General features: G+C 48.7%; 1 protein-coding gene across 1 annotated transcript in view; it reads right to left on the reverse strand.

Moving 5' to 3' along the window:
- Positions 1–4,530, reverse strand: part of LOC147734775 (cystine/glutamate transporter-like) — a 378,702-nt gene extending 374,172 nt beyond the window's left edge. The window contains exon 1 of the mRNA XM_086953633.1: positions 4,314–4,530. Within this exon, the coding sequence (XP_086809759.1) occupies positions 4,314–4,530 (217 nt within the window). The remainder of the gene's footprint in view (positions 1–4,313) is intronic.
- Between the last annotated feature and the right edge of the window lie 15,657 nt (positions 4,531–20,187).

A 20,187-nucleotide genomic window follows, 5' to 3' on the forward strand; every position in this document is an offset into this window, starting at 1 on the left:
TCAAGTCTGGGGTGCAAGGTGCAAAGTGCAAAGCAGTGTGTGCGATGTTAAGATGAAAGTGCAGGCACTGACATGACCAAAGTATCTGTTTTGAGAGGAGTGATGTGGGGCACTTGTGGGACACCCCCGCGCCGCACGGCCACCAGCTGCTGCGTGTGCCCCTGTGCCTGCTTTCTGCCTCAGCGCCGGCCTCGCTGCCGCCTTGAGCGCTCCCCTTGGTTTTTTGCCGGTTTTTGACCGAAATTTGTGCTTGTTTGCTGTGTATGCCGTATGATCGCTGTTGAACTGTTTTTCCCCCGTTTTGACCTGCATTTGTGCTTGTATTTTATTGTGCCGTTCTTCCTTGTGTTTTGCCCTCCATTTGGGTATTGGTGCTTGTCTCCTTCCTGATTGCCCGCCTACCTCGCCGCCCTCCGCTCTCCCTCCCCGCTCCCGCTTCCCGCCACCGCCATTAGCCCCGCCCCTTTTCTCTTCTGTGCCCTCCCCGCTCCCACCTCCCAGCTGCTCCGCCCACCCGCGCACTTCGCCTTAAATGGCGATCGTGCGAACGCGCAGCGGTCACGCGCAGCGGGCGCGCCGAAGGCGCGCCAAAGGTAAGCCCGTCTGCGCCCGTCCGCGACCGGATCGCGACCAGCGCCAGGACCCCTGGCCCACGAAGACCCCGACCGACCCGCCTGACGTACTCCGCCGCCACCCTCATCGCACTCAACACCGGCCGACTCCCAGAATGCCACCAGGCCACACCACGACGCACCCACGGACCTTTCAGCTGCCACGCCTGCAAGTTCTCCTGCATCCGGACCAGCCTCGCACCAGCACCCGCCAAGTCGAACACCAGCAGCACCCACCTCAAGTGCATCCTGCTCAACACCCGCTCCGTCCACAGACACGCCATCGAACTCTGGAACCTTCTAGACACCACAGCCCCTGACGTTGCCTTCCTCACGGAGACCTGGATGAACGCCTCTTCAGCTCCCGACGTCGCCATCGCTATCCCAGAGGGCTACAAGATCGTCCGGAGGGACCGAAACGCCAACCAGATGGGAGGAGGCATCGCCATCATCCACAGGAACACCATCCGTCTCACGACCAGCACCGACAACACCCTGACCAGCGCCGAACACCTGCATTTCCAGATCCACACCAACCCGAACACCACCCTCAGAGGCACACTGATCTACCGACCTCCGGGACCACGCACTCAATTCAGCGAGGACATCGCCGACTTCGTCAGCCCGCATGCCCTCCCCTCCGCTGACTACATCCTCCTGGGAGACCTCAACTTCCATCTGGAGAACAACAACGACCGCAACACCAGCACCCTGCTCGACAACCTCGCCAACCTTGGACTCAAGCAACTGGTGTCCACCCCCACCCACCTCGCCGGACACACACTCGACGCAGTCTTCTCTTCCAGCACAGACATCGACTTCAGCCACGCCACAGAGCTTCAATGGACGGACCACAGCTGCGTCCACTTCACCTTCAAGAGAACGACGACCCACCAACACCAGCAACAGGCCGCCCGCAGAAGCTGGAACAAGATCACAGCAGACCAGCTCGCCACCTCCCTGAGCCAGCACCCTCCTGCCAGCTCAGCGAACCCCAGCCAGGCCGCCGACAACCTCACGAAGTGGATAAGCAACTGCGCTGACGAACTCGCCCCACTGAAGACCCCGCCTAGCAGACCCGGCAGCAAGAAGGCCCCATGGTTCACCGACGAACTCAAGAGCTCCAAGAAGAACTGCCGAGCCCTCGAGAAAGTCTGGAGAAGGGAACCGACACCGGATAACAGGACCTCCTTCAAACTTGCCACCCGGAAACACCACCAGCTGATCCGCGCTGCCAAGAAAACAGCTTTCAAGGACCGGTTGGACAACAACGCACACAACTGCAAGGAACTCTTCAACATCGTGAAAGAGCTTTCCAACCCCAGCGCAGGAAACAACGACATCACCCCATCGCAAGACCTCTGCAACTCCCTCGCCTCATACTTCCACAACAAGATCGCGGACATACACAACAGCTTCAACAACCAACCAACGCACACCATGACCGAACAACCACCCCCCACCACCACCCTCCACGCCTGGACCCCGATCAGCACCGAAGACACCAGCCGCACGATGAACTCCATCCACTCCGGATCACCGACCGACCCCTGCCCTCACCACGTCTTCAACAAGGCCGACGCTGTCATCGCACCCCACTTGCGAGACATCATCAACACATCCTTCGACACCACCATCTTCCCTGAGAGCTGGAAACACGCCGAACTCAGCGCTCTACTCAAGAAACCAACAGCAGACCCCACCGACCTCAAGAACTACCGCCCCATCTCGCTCCTCCCGTTTCCAGCTAAAGTCATCGAGAAGACCGTCAACAAGCAGATGGCCGCCTTCCTCGAGACGAACGGATCCCTCGACCCCTCACAGTCCGGCTTCCGAGCCAATCACAGCACCGAGACCGCCCTCATCGCCGCCACCGATGACATCCGAGCCCTGATGGACAATGGAGTGGCCCTCATCCTCCTAGACCTCTCCGCGGCATTCGACACGGTCTGCCACCGCACCCTAGTACGGCGCCTCAGCAACATCGGAATCCAGGACAAGGCGCTGGAATGGATCATCTCCTTCCTCGACGGAAGAACACAGAGAGTCCGCCTACCACCGTTCAAGTCAGAGGCCTCCGAAGTCATCTGCGGCGTCCCTCAAGGATCATCTCTGAGCCCCACCCTCTTCAACGTCTACATGAGCCCCCTCGCGGCCATCGTACGCAAACACAACCTCAGCATAATCTCCTACGCCGACGACACCCAGCTGATCCTCTCCCTGACCAACGACCCCGCCGCCGCCAGAGCCAACCTGCACGAAGGGATGAAAGAGGTGGCCGAGTGGATGACGACCAGCCGCCTGAAACTGAACTCGGACAAGACGGAGGTCCTCATCCTGGGCTCCTCGCCCTCCGCCTGGGACGACTCCTGGTGGCCTCCCTCCCTCGGCACCGCACCCAAACCGACAGACCACGCACGCAACCTGGGCTTCATCCTGGACTCCTCCCTCTCCATGACCAGGCAAGTCAACAACGTCTCCTCGGCGTGCTTCAACATCCTACGCATGCTACGGAAGATCTTCTGGTGGATCCCCACCGAGACCAGAAAGACCGTCACCCAGGCCCTCGTCACCAGCCGACTGGACTACGGCAACGCCCTCTACGCCGGCACCACCGCCAAGCTCCAGAAGAGACTCCAGCGGATCCAGAACGCCTCAGCCAGACTCATCCTCGACATCCCACGAACCAGCCACATCTCCGGACATCTGAGAGACCTTCACTGGCTCCCCGTCAACAAAAGAATCACCTTCCGCCTCCTCACCCACGCACACAAAGCCCTACACGACCAAGGCCCGAGCTACCTCAACAGCCGACTCAACTTCTACGCTCCCAAACGCCACCTCCGATCAGCCAACCACGCCCTCGCCGCCGTCCCCCGCATCCGACGAGCGACTACAGGAGGAAGGTCCTTCTCCTACCTGGCCGCCAAGACCTGGAACTCCCTCCCTCCCGACCTGCACCTGACCTAAGACCACCTCTCCTTCAGGAAGAAGCTGAAGACCTGGCTGTTCGAGCAGTAGCGGCACCCCCCCCCAGCGCCTTGAGACCCTACGGGTATGTAGCGCGCTTTATAAGTGTCATTGATTGATTGATTGATGCACCGGCCTGATGGGCACCGATCATCTGCGTTAAACGGAGTGCAGGAAGCGGAGAAGTACTGGTACCCATCAGCTGTCAGTACCGCACCCATGCTGAGAGATACCAGTGCTCTCCAATGAAAGAACTGAACACAGGCTGCAAAGAGCCACAACTTTTCAGTGACAACTCTCCAACCCAATATGAGAAGTACCAGTACTCTCCATGGATAGTACTGGGCCCAGGCTCTGACCTGTCAGTACCTTTCAGTGTATCGGGGTACCCGTGATGGGACATGCTGGTGTTATCCTCTTCGAATAACAAAGGCAGAGTCTGACGGTACGGGGGCAGTGGGGGGCTGCAGCGAGACGGGAAGGCTTCGCACGGGCTGGTGCTGATAGTGCAGTAGGCCGGGGCCGAGGTCTCTGTACTGCCCTTCGGGTATCGGTACCAGACACTTCTCATCACTCGGAAAAGCAGTCTCCTCTCCAGGGCCACTACCTGTCTGATTGGTTCAACTGAGCTGAAATCAAGACTACAGCTCCCAGAATCCCCCGATTTCTTGAAAAAAATACACTGCCTGGAAACAAAGTGCCCTGATGACAGGGGGTTCAAAATGCACCTACCAAACATGGAGAGGACCCCGCAGGCCAGCCAGACGAGGAGCGAGAGGCCGATGTTCCCCGAGTTCTTCAGCACCCCCTTGGGGGAGATAAAGATGCCGCTGCCGATGATGGTGCCGATGGTGAGGGCGATGGCCTGCAGCAGCGTGATCTCCCTCTTCAGGTGCACGGCCTCCTCTTTCGGCTCCTCGTCCTTCTTGCTTTCAGGTGCCGTCTCCATCGCGTCTGCGGCCTGTTCTCGCGCTGACCTTTGGACAACGCACATCTGCTCAGAAACTCTGTTTGTTTGTCTCAACCCCGCTCAAAGCCTCGGTCCCCACACCGCGGGCAGCACCGGCTCAGGCTGAGCTCCTACGGTGCGCCCCGAGGCTGACTGGATGAATTAGGAGCGAAGAAGGCGGGGATGGGGGAGTGAGAGCAAATGTGGCCCGGTGGAATGCGGTTGAAAGGAGCGAAAATAAAGCAACACCAAAAGCGAGTGTGAGAGAGAGGAAATGCGTTTAAGAGGATTGGATGTGGCCTAATGTTTGGAGCGGTCGACCTCGAAACTGGGGAACCGGCTCGAGTCTCGGCAGGGAGGCTCAACGTCCTGTGATTCAGGGCAAATCATTAAAAAAAAGCAAATTAATCTGTGCCTCTGTACGGCAACGGGTGCTAATCATTAGCACCTGTTTCCGTACAGATTAAGTTGCTTTTTTAATGATCGACATTAGTAATGTAAACCGCTCTGATACCTTCGGGTCTAATTCGTGATATATAACATCCCCCCATCCGCCCCCCCCCCCCCCCCGAAAAAAAAGACGCACTTCGCTTGGATCGGAGCTGGTGCGAGAGAACGTCCCGCCGACTCCGGCTTGAGCGGCGTGCACAAAGGGCCCGGGGTCTGATGTCACGTCACTGATTTAGGGGCATCATAACACCCAAACCCCAAAGACAAGTTTTATAAATGTAAATACATTGGAGCAGGTACTCACCCTTGTACCTGTTTGCTCTTGAGACGTGCCAGCACTCTCCCATTATACATGTAGTGCTGCTGAAAAGTGCAGACACTACCCTCCCTTTTAAATGAAAGAGGATTTGGCGGTATGGCTTGATCCGCCTACATGGGAACCAGGGAATCAAATTCGAGTCTCGGCATCGGCTCAATATCATGTGATTTTAGGCAAAGCACTTAATCTTTTTGTGCCTAAAAAATAACAAGCATTGGCATAGCCAATAGGTCTCGCTTTTGGGACCTTATAAGGATTTAGTTATGCAGCACAATATCCTTGGTGCAACAACATCAACTGTTGCATGGCTAAACACTTATAAGGTCTCAAAGGCGAGACCTATTGGCTATGCCAATGCTTGTTTTGTTTAATACTAGCACTTCATAAGAGTGCATGTGTTAGCATACCCTTTCTACCCCTCCCCTGCCCTTGTTGTTTGGCCCCGTCCTCCCCACCCCCTTCTACTTTATTGCCGAATACCCAATTCCTCCCACCGCCTTCTTTCTTATTCGCCCAGGCCTTCTGATGTCCTTAATTCTTGCTTCCCCTAGAGAACACTACTCAGAGAAACACAAGGGAAACCCTACTCACAAAGACCCAGGGTACATATTTATATCAGGAAACAGCGGGTCTGGTGGGAAAAATATCAGGGTAAATTGGGTAATCTAAATGCGCAATGGATGTGTAAATGGGTTATATGGAGTTCAGACAAAGAGGCCGCCGAGTACACTGTAGTTGCAAGTACTTTACTTTATAGTAAATATTAAAGTCAAATTCAAATATACAAAAAATACAAGAAAGGTGCTTAGTGTCCCCAGTGTAAGGTAGGAACGAAACAATGAAAAAGTAGTGACATTTGTGAGAGTTATAATCTGTTTTCCTTTGGTTCAAACAAATGATCATTCATTTTTTTGAAAACTATTTACAACACTCTAAATACAGGGTCGCTTCAGGACCTAATAATATAGGGACATCTGTAAATTAAAAGGAGAGTGTCGTAAGCTAAAATCCGATGGGAACATTATGTATAAAACTATTACTCCAAGGGCCAAATAGCGAGATGTACCTGGAACGAAGACTTTTAATTTACAGATGTCCCTATATTAGGTCCTGAAGAGACCCTGTATTTCCTGAAGGTTCGAAACGCCGTGGACTTTAGAAAGAACGAGTCATTGTATCAACACTGACCATTGCTTACAGTGTTGAAATAATTTTCAAAAAAATGAATGATCATTTGTTTGAACCAAAGGAAACCTGATTATAACTGTCACAAATGTCACTACTTTTTCTTTGTTTCGTTCCTACCTTACACTGGGGACACTAAGCACCTTTCTTGTATTTTTTGTATATTTCAATTTGACTTTAATATTTACTATAAAGTAAAGTACTTACAACTACAGTGTACTCAGCGGCCTCTTTGTCTGAACTCCATATAACCCATTTACATTGCCATTGCGCATTTAGATTACCCAATTTTCCCTGATATTTTTCCCACGAGAGCCGCTGTTACCTAGAGAACAAGCATTGGGAAAGCCAATAGATGTCAACTGGATCTCTTGGTTTTGTCAATGTTTTTTAAATACATGTTCCACACCAGAGATCTGGTGGGCAACATGGCTTAAAGTACATTTAAAAAAAGAAAGCTCTATGACTTGGTCGATGGTCGCCACATCATAGTGCCTTTTTTTACTTTAAACCGTGCTTCAAACCAGCTTGTGCTTCTATGAAATACTTACACATAGTAAACGTTCCCAGGTGTCCAAAACAGAGCAACAGAGGGGCCTTCTCCTAAAGAGCAATTATATATATACTTTTTAACTTTGTGCAATTGGTTGTGGGTGCTATTGCAAGCAACTACGGGGAGTGGGTGGTGCTAGCAACAACGCAAAGGGGTGTGACAGTGGAGGGGAGACGGTCAGAAAACACATGCACTTTTACGGAGTGCTAGTGCTTAAGTAAAAAACAAAACCGAACACACAGCACACAGCCAGTTGAAGGACACTTCCTGGCGTTTGTCTGTGCCCTGAAGCATGGGCCAAGTACATTTTCCTGTAGGCAGCCAGAGGAAGTTAAAGAGGATGCTGCTGACCAATGAGAAGCAAGAACATTAGAGTGAAGCCACCCAATGGTAAGTAATGGATGGGTGTAAGCCCCTTTTAAGATTTTTTAGGTCTCGCCTGAGCCAATGCGCTTGCGCATTGCTCCGGCGAGCTTATAGTAAGCGGAAAATAAAAGTCTACCAAACCGGCTGCGGACCGCATACTGTTCATGTGATCTATGAGCGTGCACACCATCGCCAGCCATATAACACGCCACCATTTGTCTGTGCCTCAGCATCAGACTTCAAAGGCTGCCACTCCCCCGCCCCCGCGTGCACATCGTGCACCGCCATTTGTCTGTGCCTCGGCATAAGACTTCAAAGGCTGCAGCTCCCCCGCCCCCCCACCACAGCAATGCCGAGAGCTTGTTTCTTGATGAAAGTGAAAGTCTACCGTGCTTGTTTACAGTAGCCTTGCTCCTCAAATGCTGTTGCTGTGTTGCCATCTCTCTAGGGACACTCAGCTTGAAAACACTCAACTTGCTAGCTGCAATGCTACATCCGCTCTGCTTTGCCTCTAGACACAATGATCCCTCGCAGACTGTGCTGACTCTGTCCCTCCTGATTCTGAAACTGACCAATGCAGTCAACACGCAGTCTCTTCTCTCTGTCTTATGATGTCTGCCTTGCCACCATTTACTTCGGACCCTCACACCTCCTCACCCTCACACCCCTTCACCCTCACCCTCACACTCCCTCACCCTCACACACCCTCACCTCATCACCCTCACCCCGTCACCCCAACCCTCCCTCACCCTCACACCCCTCACCCTCATACACCCTCACACACTCTCACTCACCCTCACACCCTCACCCACCCTCACACACCCTCACTCACCCTCACAACCTCACACCCCTCATCCTCACAGCCCTCTCACCCTCACTCACCCTCACCCCCTCACACCCCCTCAGACCCCCCACACACCCTCACCCTCACACACCACATCATTCAGGAACACCACAACATCACTCAGGGACACCACCACATCACTCAGGGACACCACCACATCACTCTGGGACTCCACCACATCACTCGGGGACAACAACACATCACTCGGGGAAACCACCACATCACTCGGGGACACCACCACATCACTCTGCGACACCACCACATCAATCTGGGACACCACCACATCACTCTAATACAACACCACATCACTCTAATACACCACCACATCACTCAGCCCAACCACATCATCACTCAGCACCACAACAGCACTTTCCTTGCTTGCTACAATCAAACCATTGCCATAGCCAATAGGACTCGCATTAGGAAAGTGTAAGCTATTGGCTTTGTGAATAACAATGCTATTAATTTATATATTTTCAAAGCCAACACATATTAAAAAAAAATTTCATTTACAATACCATTAGCTCACACTTTCCTAATGCGAGACCTATTGCATTGCAAATGCTTGTTATTTTTTTATTTTACATGAGATTTCGCAAGCGCTGTGCAGGTGAAAAAAGCGCTATGACGCTATTTGTAAGAGGCACCTTCTATGGTTGATAGAGAAGCAGTAAAACGTCTGTAGCCATGTGCTTCTGCTGGTAAGGATGAAAGGCGGAGTACGGAATAAAATGGCCATGCTCACCCTCCCCAGCCCCCTCTTGAGTGTCCAAAGTATTCTAGGCAGCCAGCAGGTATTGAATATCAGAGCTGTCTCTCAGGTAAACGAGACAGTCAGATTAGATTCCCGTCCCGTCAGAGACCCTATAAAGAGATTTCCTAAAATAGCTCAAGGATGGTGGCGACTGTAGGTATTTATAAACTGCATGCTACAAAGCAGGCTCTGCCTTTCATCCTTCTCAAGTGTATGAAATGAGAACAATTGAGTTTTGCATAAGTTACTTCTATTATGACAGCGCTGAGTTTCCACGGATATTATTGCTGTTAGGAAGCAAGTTGTTTTTGTAAACAAGTCGCTTAGGGAAGTCTTTGATGCCGATCTGTTTGTGAAGGAGAAGGTGGGAAGCTCCCCGAGGGAGAGTTCGTTCTGACATTGCCCTTAAGTTCAAAGAGAGCTCTGTAATATCATGCACTGCCTGCTACTCTCCCCATCTCCCCTTGTCCTCAGCTGGTAGTTACTCCTGCTGTTCCCCTTTCAAAACAATAGGGAACAGGACTGCAAGTTGTAGCTTACTAGGTAGCTTAGCAGGTTCACGCACCTCCTGGGGAGATCTTTGTACAATGCACTACTTCCTATCTTGCATCACTGCTTTAGCCTTTCATCCTTCTACAGTCGATATGGTATCCTTTGACATGGCTGTTTCACGTGGTGTATTCATTAGCAAGACTTCTGAACAAGCGAGGCAAAGACTGTGAAATTTTTCCTTCAACTTTTGTCCCCCTACACTTTGAAAAAAGCGCGCACTGAAAGTAATAAAATGCAGCAGGGGGAGGGGATAGAGGAGGGAGCCTGAGTTCAGTCCATAGGAATATTTAGATGCGTCACTTTTATCACAAAGTACCTGGGATGCGTCAAAATCAAAGATGAAAACTGAGACTGGGAAGGTGAAGCGCCTGAAGTGCAAAGCAATGCTTTGGTTCCTTAGACCCAGGGGAGGTGATGCGTCAGTTCCATAATGCAGCGCAGAGGCGGTTATGTGTAAAATAAATCTGGATGCACAGAGTCGATGCCGCAGCGGCGAAAAAGGCAATGCGTTGATTTTCCAGGTGCAAAGGAGGTGATGGGCTATTTGTTCTGCCGCACAGCAAGGCCTGCGTCGGAGTTGGAGTGGGTGCTACAGACGTCAGTGGCACAGTGCTCAGGATTCGGTCTGCAGTGAAATTTCACCATCATGGCAGGCGCTGCAGGTGCTGAAGGTCGATGCGTGGATTGTCTTCAGTTCTTTGCAGCAAAGTCACCTCCAAGGGCCTACGACAGGAATTGGCACCACTGACAGGTCATACGTTGCAGCATAAAAGTTCAGGGCTGGAGGTGAAGTCTTTGATGGCCCTGAGACTTCTTAATAGAAGGCAACCGCACACAAGCCCTTGGAAAATCTTGCCAGGCAGGATACAGATCACAAAGTGCAGTCCTTCCACTGCCCACAACAGAAGCAGCAAGTCGTCACCAGCACGACACAGCAGGAAGCAGAGTTGCAATTCCCCTCCTACAGCTTTTCCAGCTCTTGTTCTTGGCAGAATCTCCACTTAGTGCAGAAGTATTCTGAAGTTATGGTGTCACTGCTCCAGTACTTATTCCAGTTTCTGCCTTTGAAGTAGGAAAACTTTCAAGGATAGACTTTATAGTGCACAAAACCCTGCCTTTCTCTATCCTGGCTGCAGACACACTACAGGGTGTGGAGACAGGTTTGTGTGATGACAGGCATATGAGGCGATCCAGTTGACATGATTATTGACTTGTACAAATTTGTAAGACTTCTGAAATTAAAACATTTCTTTCATGTAAATCCGTCAAATGCATGTCCAATGATTACATCTGTACAGACTGTGACACACACAGCTTCAGACTTATATAATCTTCAGATGTTGTTGTCTATACCAGGTGATGAACAGTTTACCATTCAGGACCTGAGGGATAATCTTAACATCAGAGAAAATATGGAGGTTAGTAGTGTTCTAAAACAGAGGTCAAAATTTGTCCCAGTCAATACACACACTAATATTGACTTATTTAAAGATAGGATCTATGGGCCAGATGTAGGTAAGTAACATTTACCGATTCTTAATTACCGAAAATTACCGAATTTTACTGATTCGGTAATTAAGAATCGGTAAATGTGAGGGGTGGGTATGTAGGGAATCCAGATGTTCCCTTTTACCGAAACGGTAAAAGTCAGTATTTACCGATTCGGTAAATACTGAATCGGTAAAGCCTATGGATTCCTATGGGCTTCAAAGCCCATAGGAATCCATAGGCTTTACCGATTCGGTATTTACCGAATCGGTAAATACCGAATTTCACAAGGGTGCAGGGGGTGTCACTTTGACAGCCCCTGGCTCCCCCTAAACAGGATTGGGTGCCATGTGGCAGGCATACAAGCCCTAGGGGCAGGTCTGCCTGCCACATGGCATAGGTGTGCATGCATACCGGAATCAGTATTTTACCATGAAGTTGGATTTCATGGTAAAATACCGATTCGTTAATGCCTTTGGGACTCAGAAGAGTCCCACCTACATATGGAATTTACAGAATCGGTAAAACTACCGATTCGGTATTTTACCGAATCGGTAATTTTACTGATTCTGTAAATGTAGATTTACCAACATGTGGCCTTGGATTTAGGCCCCTACATACCGATTGGCCATTTACCGGTCGGTAACGGCCGAAATCGGCCGTTACCGGTCGGTAAATGGCCTGAAACGGCCACCTACATCGGGCCCTATATGCCCTAATAGACGCTCCACATGATCAGGCTCCTCACGAACAAAAACTCATTAAGGCAGAGGGACTAAGGCAGAGGGTCTATCACTCTAATCCCTAAGTAATGATGATTCTGTTATTATCAGAGAACCGGACAAGGGGGCAATGTGGTGCTGAATATCACAGACTACATGGATGAAATTCAAAGACAACTAAGCGACTCAAGTTGCTATTGGAGAATCACCTGTAATCCTATTGCCTCCCTTGTCACTACACGACTGGAGCAAAATTGGCCTTCTATCAGAGGATCAACATAGATATCTAACAGTCAATAAAACTATGGCCCCCCTGTATTTATATTCTACCTAAAAGTCTTCCCTCCTGGCCACCCCATCATTGCTGGTATTGATTCACCGACAGAACGCCTTTCACATTATGTAGATAAATTCCTACAACCCTTTGTCGTCAATCTCCCAGCTTACATCCAAGACTCTAGAGACATATTACAGAAATTGGATGGAGTAGTGTGGTCTGACAACTTAATGTTCGTAACTATGGATGTTACAGGGCTGGCTATACACATGTATTCAGAAAGAATTTGGCATCCTAGCTGCTCATTCTTTTTTAAAAAGATGCACTGCAGATCACACTGATCATACCGAAATGCTCATGGAGATGAATGATATTATTTTATCTAAGAAGGTTTTCCTACACAATGGGACTTGGTACCACCAGATCCAGGTTACGACCATGAGTTCCTGGTTTGCCTCCTCGTATGCCGGTCTTTTTATGGGCTGGTGGGAGAGAGAGCATGCCTGGGGAAGATATGCCTCCCCTGGATGAGCATGATTGTGTTCTGGGGGAGGTATATTGATGACATCATACTATGGAAGGGTTCCATCGATCAGTTTCTGAGTATTATTCGTTTCTCAATAATAACCCTCACAATATCCACTTAACTATGAAATATAGTAAAAACAGCATGGAATTTTTAGACCTCTTGTTCTATATTGACCATAACACCAACCAAAGCACAATCTTTAGAAACTCCACCTCATGTAATAGCACTCTACACGCTACCAGTGCTCATCCACAATCTGTAATCAAAAACATCCCCTTTGAAGAAATAGCACGTGTAAGTAGGAATTGTAGCAATGATCAAATATTCAGAAAAAACATCCAAGTGGTAAAGAACAGATTTAAGAACAGAGTGTACAATAAAGCAATATTGGAGAAAGCAGATTCCCGTATACAAAAGGTCACAAGAGCAAGCACATTGGCTGCCAAGTTGGACAGAGGTCCTACTAAACCAAGTAATCCACAGTTGCCTTTCATTACACAGTACACTAACAACAGTACTGCTTTATTTAACATCCTGCAGAAGCATTGGGGCCCCTTACACGACACACTCAGTTTGAAAGAACATGTTTCATCTAAACTAAAAGTAACTTTCCGCAAGGGCAAGACATTGCGTAATCTACTTTGCCCCAGTTATGTCAGGAGCCCTATTAACAAAACCTGGCTACCAGCGACACCCATGGGCTTTGTCACATGTCTCAATTGTAACATGTGTACATATGGGAAGAATAAGATCAAGGAGTTCTCCTACAGCACAACCAGAAAATACGCAATTACCCATTTTATAAATTACAATACTAAATATGTAGTTTACGTAATTGGTTGTAGATGTAAGAAAATACATATGCGGAGTATAATTTGATCGCTAAAAAGCCACATTCAGGAGCATGTTCATTAGGAAAAATGACCTTAAGTATCCCATGACTTACCATGTCAGGGAACATCACGCTAATGATCAAAGCGTGTGGTTTCAATGTATTGATCATATTTCCGTGCACCCAAGGGTAGAACAGGGAATTGGCATTGCGTCACCGTGAGGTGGTTTGGATATGTCGCTTAAGAGGAACACAAATGGGGCATAACACCGAGGAGGATATGCATTACTACCTTTAAATACCTAGTTGTACATATTTCAAGATTCAGTCCCTCGCCTTTTCTTAGAGCCAGATTCGACCAGATTGACATATGGCTGTATCAGCTTTTGCTACCTTCCACATGAATGGTGCCTGTACCCATTCACTGTATATGATGTCTTGGAGAGGTATTGTTTTGTGGTTCCGGGTCCAGATGGTCTCCGTATATATTTTCTAAATTTAGTGTTTTTCTTTTACCATTTCCCCTTGGGGATTAGGCATATGTGATAATATGCCCATCTCAAGTACTGTTCATATCCTTGGTTCATGTGGACTGCAAGAAAACTTTTTGGGTTGCCTTCATCAATGATGTTTTTATAAACAGGATTTTGAAGTCAAACACTAGCTTCTTGCACTGCCTGCTACTCTGCCCATCTCCCCTCGTCCTCAGCTGATAGTTACTCCTGCTGTTCCCCTTTCAAAACAGGAGGGAACAGGACTGCAAGTTGTAGCTTACTAGGTAGCTTAGCAGGTTCACGCACCTCCTGGGGAGATCTTTGTACAATGCGCTTCTTCCTATCTTTCATCACTGCTTTAGCCTTTCATCCTTCTACAGTCGATATGGTATCCTTTGACATGGCTGTTTCACGTGGTGTATTCATTAGCAAGACTTCTGAACAAGCGAGGCAAAGACTGTGGCATTTTTTCCTTCAACTTTTGTCCCCCTACACTTCGAAAACAAGCGCGCACTGAAAGTAATAAAACGCAGCAGGGGAAGGGGATAGAGGAGGGAGCCTGGGCCTGTTTCCCTTGCGAGAGCGAGAGAGTTAATTAAAAACATATGGTTTCGAAGCGCGCTCCCGCAAGGGAATCGCAAGACCTGCACGCATTGCCATTGGAAGCAATGCATTGCGTACACGTTTTTGCCCGCAGAGCTGTGCCGATGGGTAAAGGTCTTTTTACTAATCAGCGCATGTGCGCTGCATAGGCGAGACCTAAAAATGAATGTGTTCTTGTGTAAAATAACTAGTGCTCGTGTAAAGACTCCAGCACCTTCTGGTGGAGTTCGCACCATATAAAAAATTAGCAAGATTTTTTTTTAGAAAGAAGAGGTATAAGTACACAGTACCTGCCCAGTAAAAGCACTCCAAAAACTAAACATGCGTTTACATGTGACGTTCATGAGTCTCTGGTACTGTTTGTTAGATATGGGGGTCTCTAGTTGGCAGTGGCTTGTACCTGTTCAAGTAGAGACCCTTATTCTAGTCAGGGTAAGCGCGTTACACACCCAAGATAACCCCTGTTAAAGCCCATGTAAGTTTTGCATGAGCAGTCAGGCTTATCTTAGAGGCAATGAATAAAACATTTGTGCATAAACGAAACAAACAGTAAAATAGTGAAAACACCACAAAACGACACCTCGAAAACACTACAAAAGGACATCACACCACACCACTTTAGAAAATTAACCAATATTTATCTGACTAAAACAAGACCTAAAAGACAAAAATCCAACATACCTAAGCAAAGATATAGATTTTAAAAGGTTCAAAAGAGTTCAGTCCATAGAAAAATTTAGATGTGTCACTTTTATCACAAAGTACCTGGAATGCGTCAAAATCAAAGATGAAAACTGAGACTGGGAAGGTGAAGCGCCTGAAGTGCAAAGCAATGCTTTGGTTCCTTAGACCCAGGGGAGGTGATGCGTCAGTTCCATAATGCAGCGCAGAGGCGGTTATGTGTAAAATAAATCTGGATGCACAGAGTCGATGCCGCAGCGGCGAAAAAGGCAATGCGTTGATTTTCCAGGTGCAAAGGAGGTGATGGGCTATTTGTTCTGCCGCACAGCAAGGCCTGCGTCGGAGTTGGAGTGGGTGCTACAGACGTCAGTGGCACAGTGCTCAGGATTCGGTCTGCAGTGAAATTTCACCATCATGGCAGGCGCTGCAGGTGCTGAAGGTCGATGCGTGGATTGTCTTCAGTTCTTTGCAGCAAAGTCACCTCCAAGGGCCTACGACAGGAATTGGCACCACTGACAGGTCATACGTTGCAGCATAAAAGTTCAGGGCTGGAGGTGAAGTCTTTGATGGCCCTGAGACTTTTTAATAGGAGGCAACCGCACACAAGCCCTTGGAAAATCTTGCCAGGCAGGATACAGATCACAAAGTGCAGTCCTTCCACTGCCCACAACAGAAGCAGCAAGTCGTCACCAGCACGACACAGCAGCAAGCAGAGTTGCGATTCCCCTCCTACAGCTTTTCCAGCTCTTGTTCTTGGCAGAATCTCCTCTTAGTGCAGAAGTATTCTGAAGTTATGGTGTCACTGCTCCAGTACTTATTCCAGTTTCTGCCTTTGAAGTAGGAAAACTTTCAAGGATAGACTTTATAGTGCACAAAACCCTGCCTTTCTCTATCCTGGCTGCAGACACACTACAGGGTGTGGAGACAGGTTTGTGTTATGACAGGCATATGAGGCGATCCAGTTGACATGATTATTGACTTGTACAAATTTGTAAGACTTCTGAAATTAAAACATTTCTTTCATGTAAATCCGTCAAATGCATGTCCAATGATTACATCTGTACAGACTGTGACACACACAGCTTCAGACTTATATAATCTTTAGATGTTGTTGTCTATACCAGGTGATGAACAGTTTACCATTCAGGACCTGAGGGATAATCTTAACATCAGAGAAAATATGGAGGTTAGTAGTGTTCTAAAACAGAGGTCAAAATTTGTCCCAGTCAATACACACACTAATATTGACTTATTTAAAGATAGGATCTATGGGCCAGATGTAGGTAAGTAACATTTACCGATTCTTAATTACTGAAAATTACCGAATTTTATTGATTCGGTAATTAAGAATCGGTAAATGTGAGGGGTGGGTATGTAGGGAATCCAGATGTTCCCTTTTACCGAAACGGTAAAAGTCAGTATTTACCGATTCGGTAAATACTGAATCGGTAAAGCCTATGGATTCCTATGGGCTTCAAAGCCCATAGGAATCCATAGGCTTTACCGATTCGGTATTTACCGAATCGGTAAATACCGAATTTCACAAGGGTGCAGGGGGTGTCACTTTGACAGCCCCTGGCTCCCCCTAAACAGGATTGGGTGCCATGTGGCAGGCATACAAGCCCTAGGGGCAGGTCTGCCTGCCACATGGCATAGGTGTGCATGCACACCGGAATCAGTATTTTACCATGAAGTTGGATTTCATGGTAAAATACCGATTCGTTAATGCCTTTGGGACTCAGAAGAGTCCCACCTACATATGGAATTTACAGAATCGGTAAAACTACCGATTCGGTATTTTACAGAATCGGTAATTTTACTGATTCTGTAAATGTAGATTTACCAACATGTGGCCTTGGATTTAGGCCCCTACATACCGATTGGCCATTTACCGGTCGGTAACGGCCGAAATCGGCCGTTACCGGTCGGTAAATGGCCTGAAACGGCCACCTACATCGGGCCCTATATGCCCTAATAGACGCTCCACATGATCAGGCTCCTCACGAACAAAAACTCATTAAGGCAGAGGGACTAAGGCAGAGGGTCTATCACTCTAATCCCTAAGTAATGATGATTCTATTATTATCAGAGAACCGGACAAGGGGGCAATGTGGTGCTGAATATAACAGACTACATGGATGAAATTCAAAGACAACTAAGCGACTCAAGTTGCTATTGGAGAATCACCTGTAATCCTATTGCCTCCCTTGTCACTCATATCAACAGCAGATTACACGACTGGAGCAAAATTGGCCTTCTATCAGAGGATCAACATAGATATCTAACAGTCAATAAAACTATGGCCCCCCTGTATTTATATTCTACCTAAAAGTCTTCCCTCCTGGCCACCCCATCATTGCTGGTATTGATTCACCGACAGAACGCCTTTCACATTATGTAGATAAATTCCTACAACCCTTTGTCGTCAATCTCCCAGCTTACATCCAAGACTCTAGAGACATCTTACAGAAATTGGATGGAGTAGTGTGGTCTGACAACTTAATGTTCGTAACTATGGATGTTACAGGGCTGGCTATACACATGTATTCAGAAAGAATTTGGCATCCTAGCTGCTCATTCTTTTTTAAAAAGATGCACTGCAGATCACACTGATCATACCGAAATGCTCATGGAGATGAATGATATTATTTTATCTAAGAAGGTTTTCCTACACAATGGGACTTGGTACCACCAGATCCAGGTTACGACCATGAGTTCCTGGTTTGCCTCCTCGTATGCCGGTCTTTTTATGGGCTGGTGGGAGAGAGAGCATGCCTGGGGAAGATATGCCTCCCCTGGATGAGCATGATTGTGTTCTGGGGGAGGTATATTGATGACATCATACTATGGAAGGGTTCCATCGATCAGTTTCTGAGTATTATTCGTTTCTCAATAATAACCCTCACAATATCCACTTAACTATCAAATATAGTAAAACAGCATGGAATTTTTAGACCTCTTGTTCTATATTGACCATAACACCAACCAAAGCACAATCTTTAGAAACTCCACCTCATGTAATAGCACTCTACACGCTACCAGTGCTCATCCACAATCTGTAATCAAAAACATCCCCTTTGAAGAAATAGCACGTGTAAGTAGGAATTGTAGCAATGATCAAATATTCAGAAAAAACATCCAAGTGGTAAAGAACAGATGGTACAATAAAGCAATATTGAAGAAAGCAGATTCACGTATACAAAAGGTCACAAGAGCAAGCACATTGGCTGCCAAGTTGGACAGAGGTCCTACTAAACCAAGTAATCCACAGTTGCCTTTCATTACACAGTACACTAACAACAGTACTGCTTTATTTAACATCCTGCAGAAGCATTGGGGCCCCTTACACGACACACTCAGTTTGAAAGAACATGTTTCATCTAAACTAAAAGTAACTTTCCGCAAGAGCAAGACATTGCGTAATCTACTTTGCCCCAGTTATGTCAGGAGCCCTATTAACAAAACCTGGCTACCAGCGACACCCATGGGCTTTGTCACATGTCTCAATTGTAACATGTGTACATATGGGAAGAATAATATCAAGGAGTTCTCCTACAGCACAACCAGAAAATACGCAATTACCCATTTTATAAATTGCAATACTAAATATGTAGTTTACGTAATTGGTTGTAGATGTAAGAAAATACATTACCTCCCGTCCCTCCCTCGCCTTCCTTCAGTACAAATGAGGCCCCGCCTCCCATCCAGACCCACCCCCAGCATAAAAACTCTGCCCGCCCCCACCTCCACCTGTTTTTTTCTGTCTCCCTAGTGGGACTTGCCTTTCAGCTCCTCCCTGTGGCGGTGCCGGGGAGTCTTCGGTCTGGTTCTCTGCTACGGCGGTGCCCTCTGCAGCGTTCTCCTGGCGGTGCCTCCTCTCCTCGTCTCCCTCGTGGTGTGGGGGCGGAGCGGTGGCTCAGGAATCCTCGGCGGTGTCCGGCGGTCCTCCTGTGGCTGGGGCTGCGTTTCCGGGTCGGGCTGTGTGGCTGCCTCCTCCCGGTATGCTGTCTTCTCGGAGGCCAGGTAGGGCGGGTTTCGGCCCGTTTTTCCTATGTTGTTCCTGCTTAGGCGGTTCTCTTGCCCTGCAGTGCGGCCCTTGGTGCTGTGGCTTGGCGACGGTTCTCGTGCCTTTGGTGGCTCGGGCTCTGGCTGCCTGGGGTGCGTCCCCGGCCGCTGCTCCATGTTTCCTTGTGATGGCAGTCTAGCCTTCTGGAATGAGCCTAGATACGGAACGGTGACTCCTGGAGATGCCGGGGATTGAACCCGGGGCCTCATACATGCGATGCTGGCGCTCAAAAAGGGTGGTGCTCTTGGCGCTTGTCTGCCCCTGGGTCGCTGGGGGTTGTTGGGGCTTGCTGCCTCTTCCCTGCTGCTGGTTCTCCGGTCCCCCTGGGGTGCCCTGACCGCAGGGGCTCCGTATGGGGGTGTTCTGCCTCTCGTGTCTGCTTCTGTTGCTTGACTGGTGTGAGGCTGCTCTGTCCAGTGTTCTGGGGTTCGGCGGGTGGCTTCTGTGCCCTCCCATCTTCATCCTGAGGCTCCTGTTCGGGGCTGTTTCCTGGGATTTGGGGGGTCCTTCTGCCGCCTTTGGCGTTGCGTAGGACGCTGGGTTCTTGTCGTGACTTTTTCGCTGAACTCCTGCACTGGTCGGGGGTTGGGGGGGCTTTGCTCTTTTCCTGCCGGGCTGGTACTGTGGGGTTCTTTCTTTGCTGTTCCTGGCCCTTCTGGTTAGGGCTTGACCTTCGTGCCCGGTTTGGTGTGTGGCATGCGTTGCCCGTGCGTGGTGTTTTTCCATGCTGTTCCCACTGTTGTGCGCTGCTCTGTCCACTGTGGCCTGCCCGGCTGGCGATTGCCTGTGTGTCGTGCCGTAGGGCGGTCTCTCCTATGCCCTCTGTGTTCCTTCTGCGCTGTGTTGATCCTGGAAAGTTTTCTGGTTTCTTTGCGCGCTTGGGTGGTGTCTGGGGTTTAGCTTCTGTGCTACTCATCCCTCTCTTCCTCCAGTGGCTTTGCT

The sequence above is a fragment of the Lissotriton vulgaris genome, chromosome 1_2 (assembly GCF_964263255.1).
Source record: "Lissotriton vulgaris chromosome 1_2, aLisVul1.2, whole genome shotgun sequence".
NCBI lineage: Eukaryota > Metazoa > Chordata > Amphibia > Caudata > Salamandridae > Lissotriton > Lissotriton vulgaris.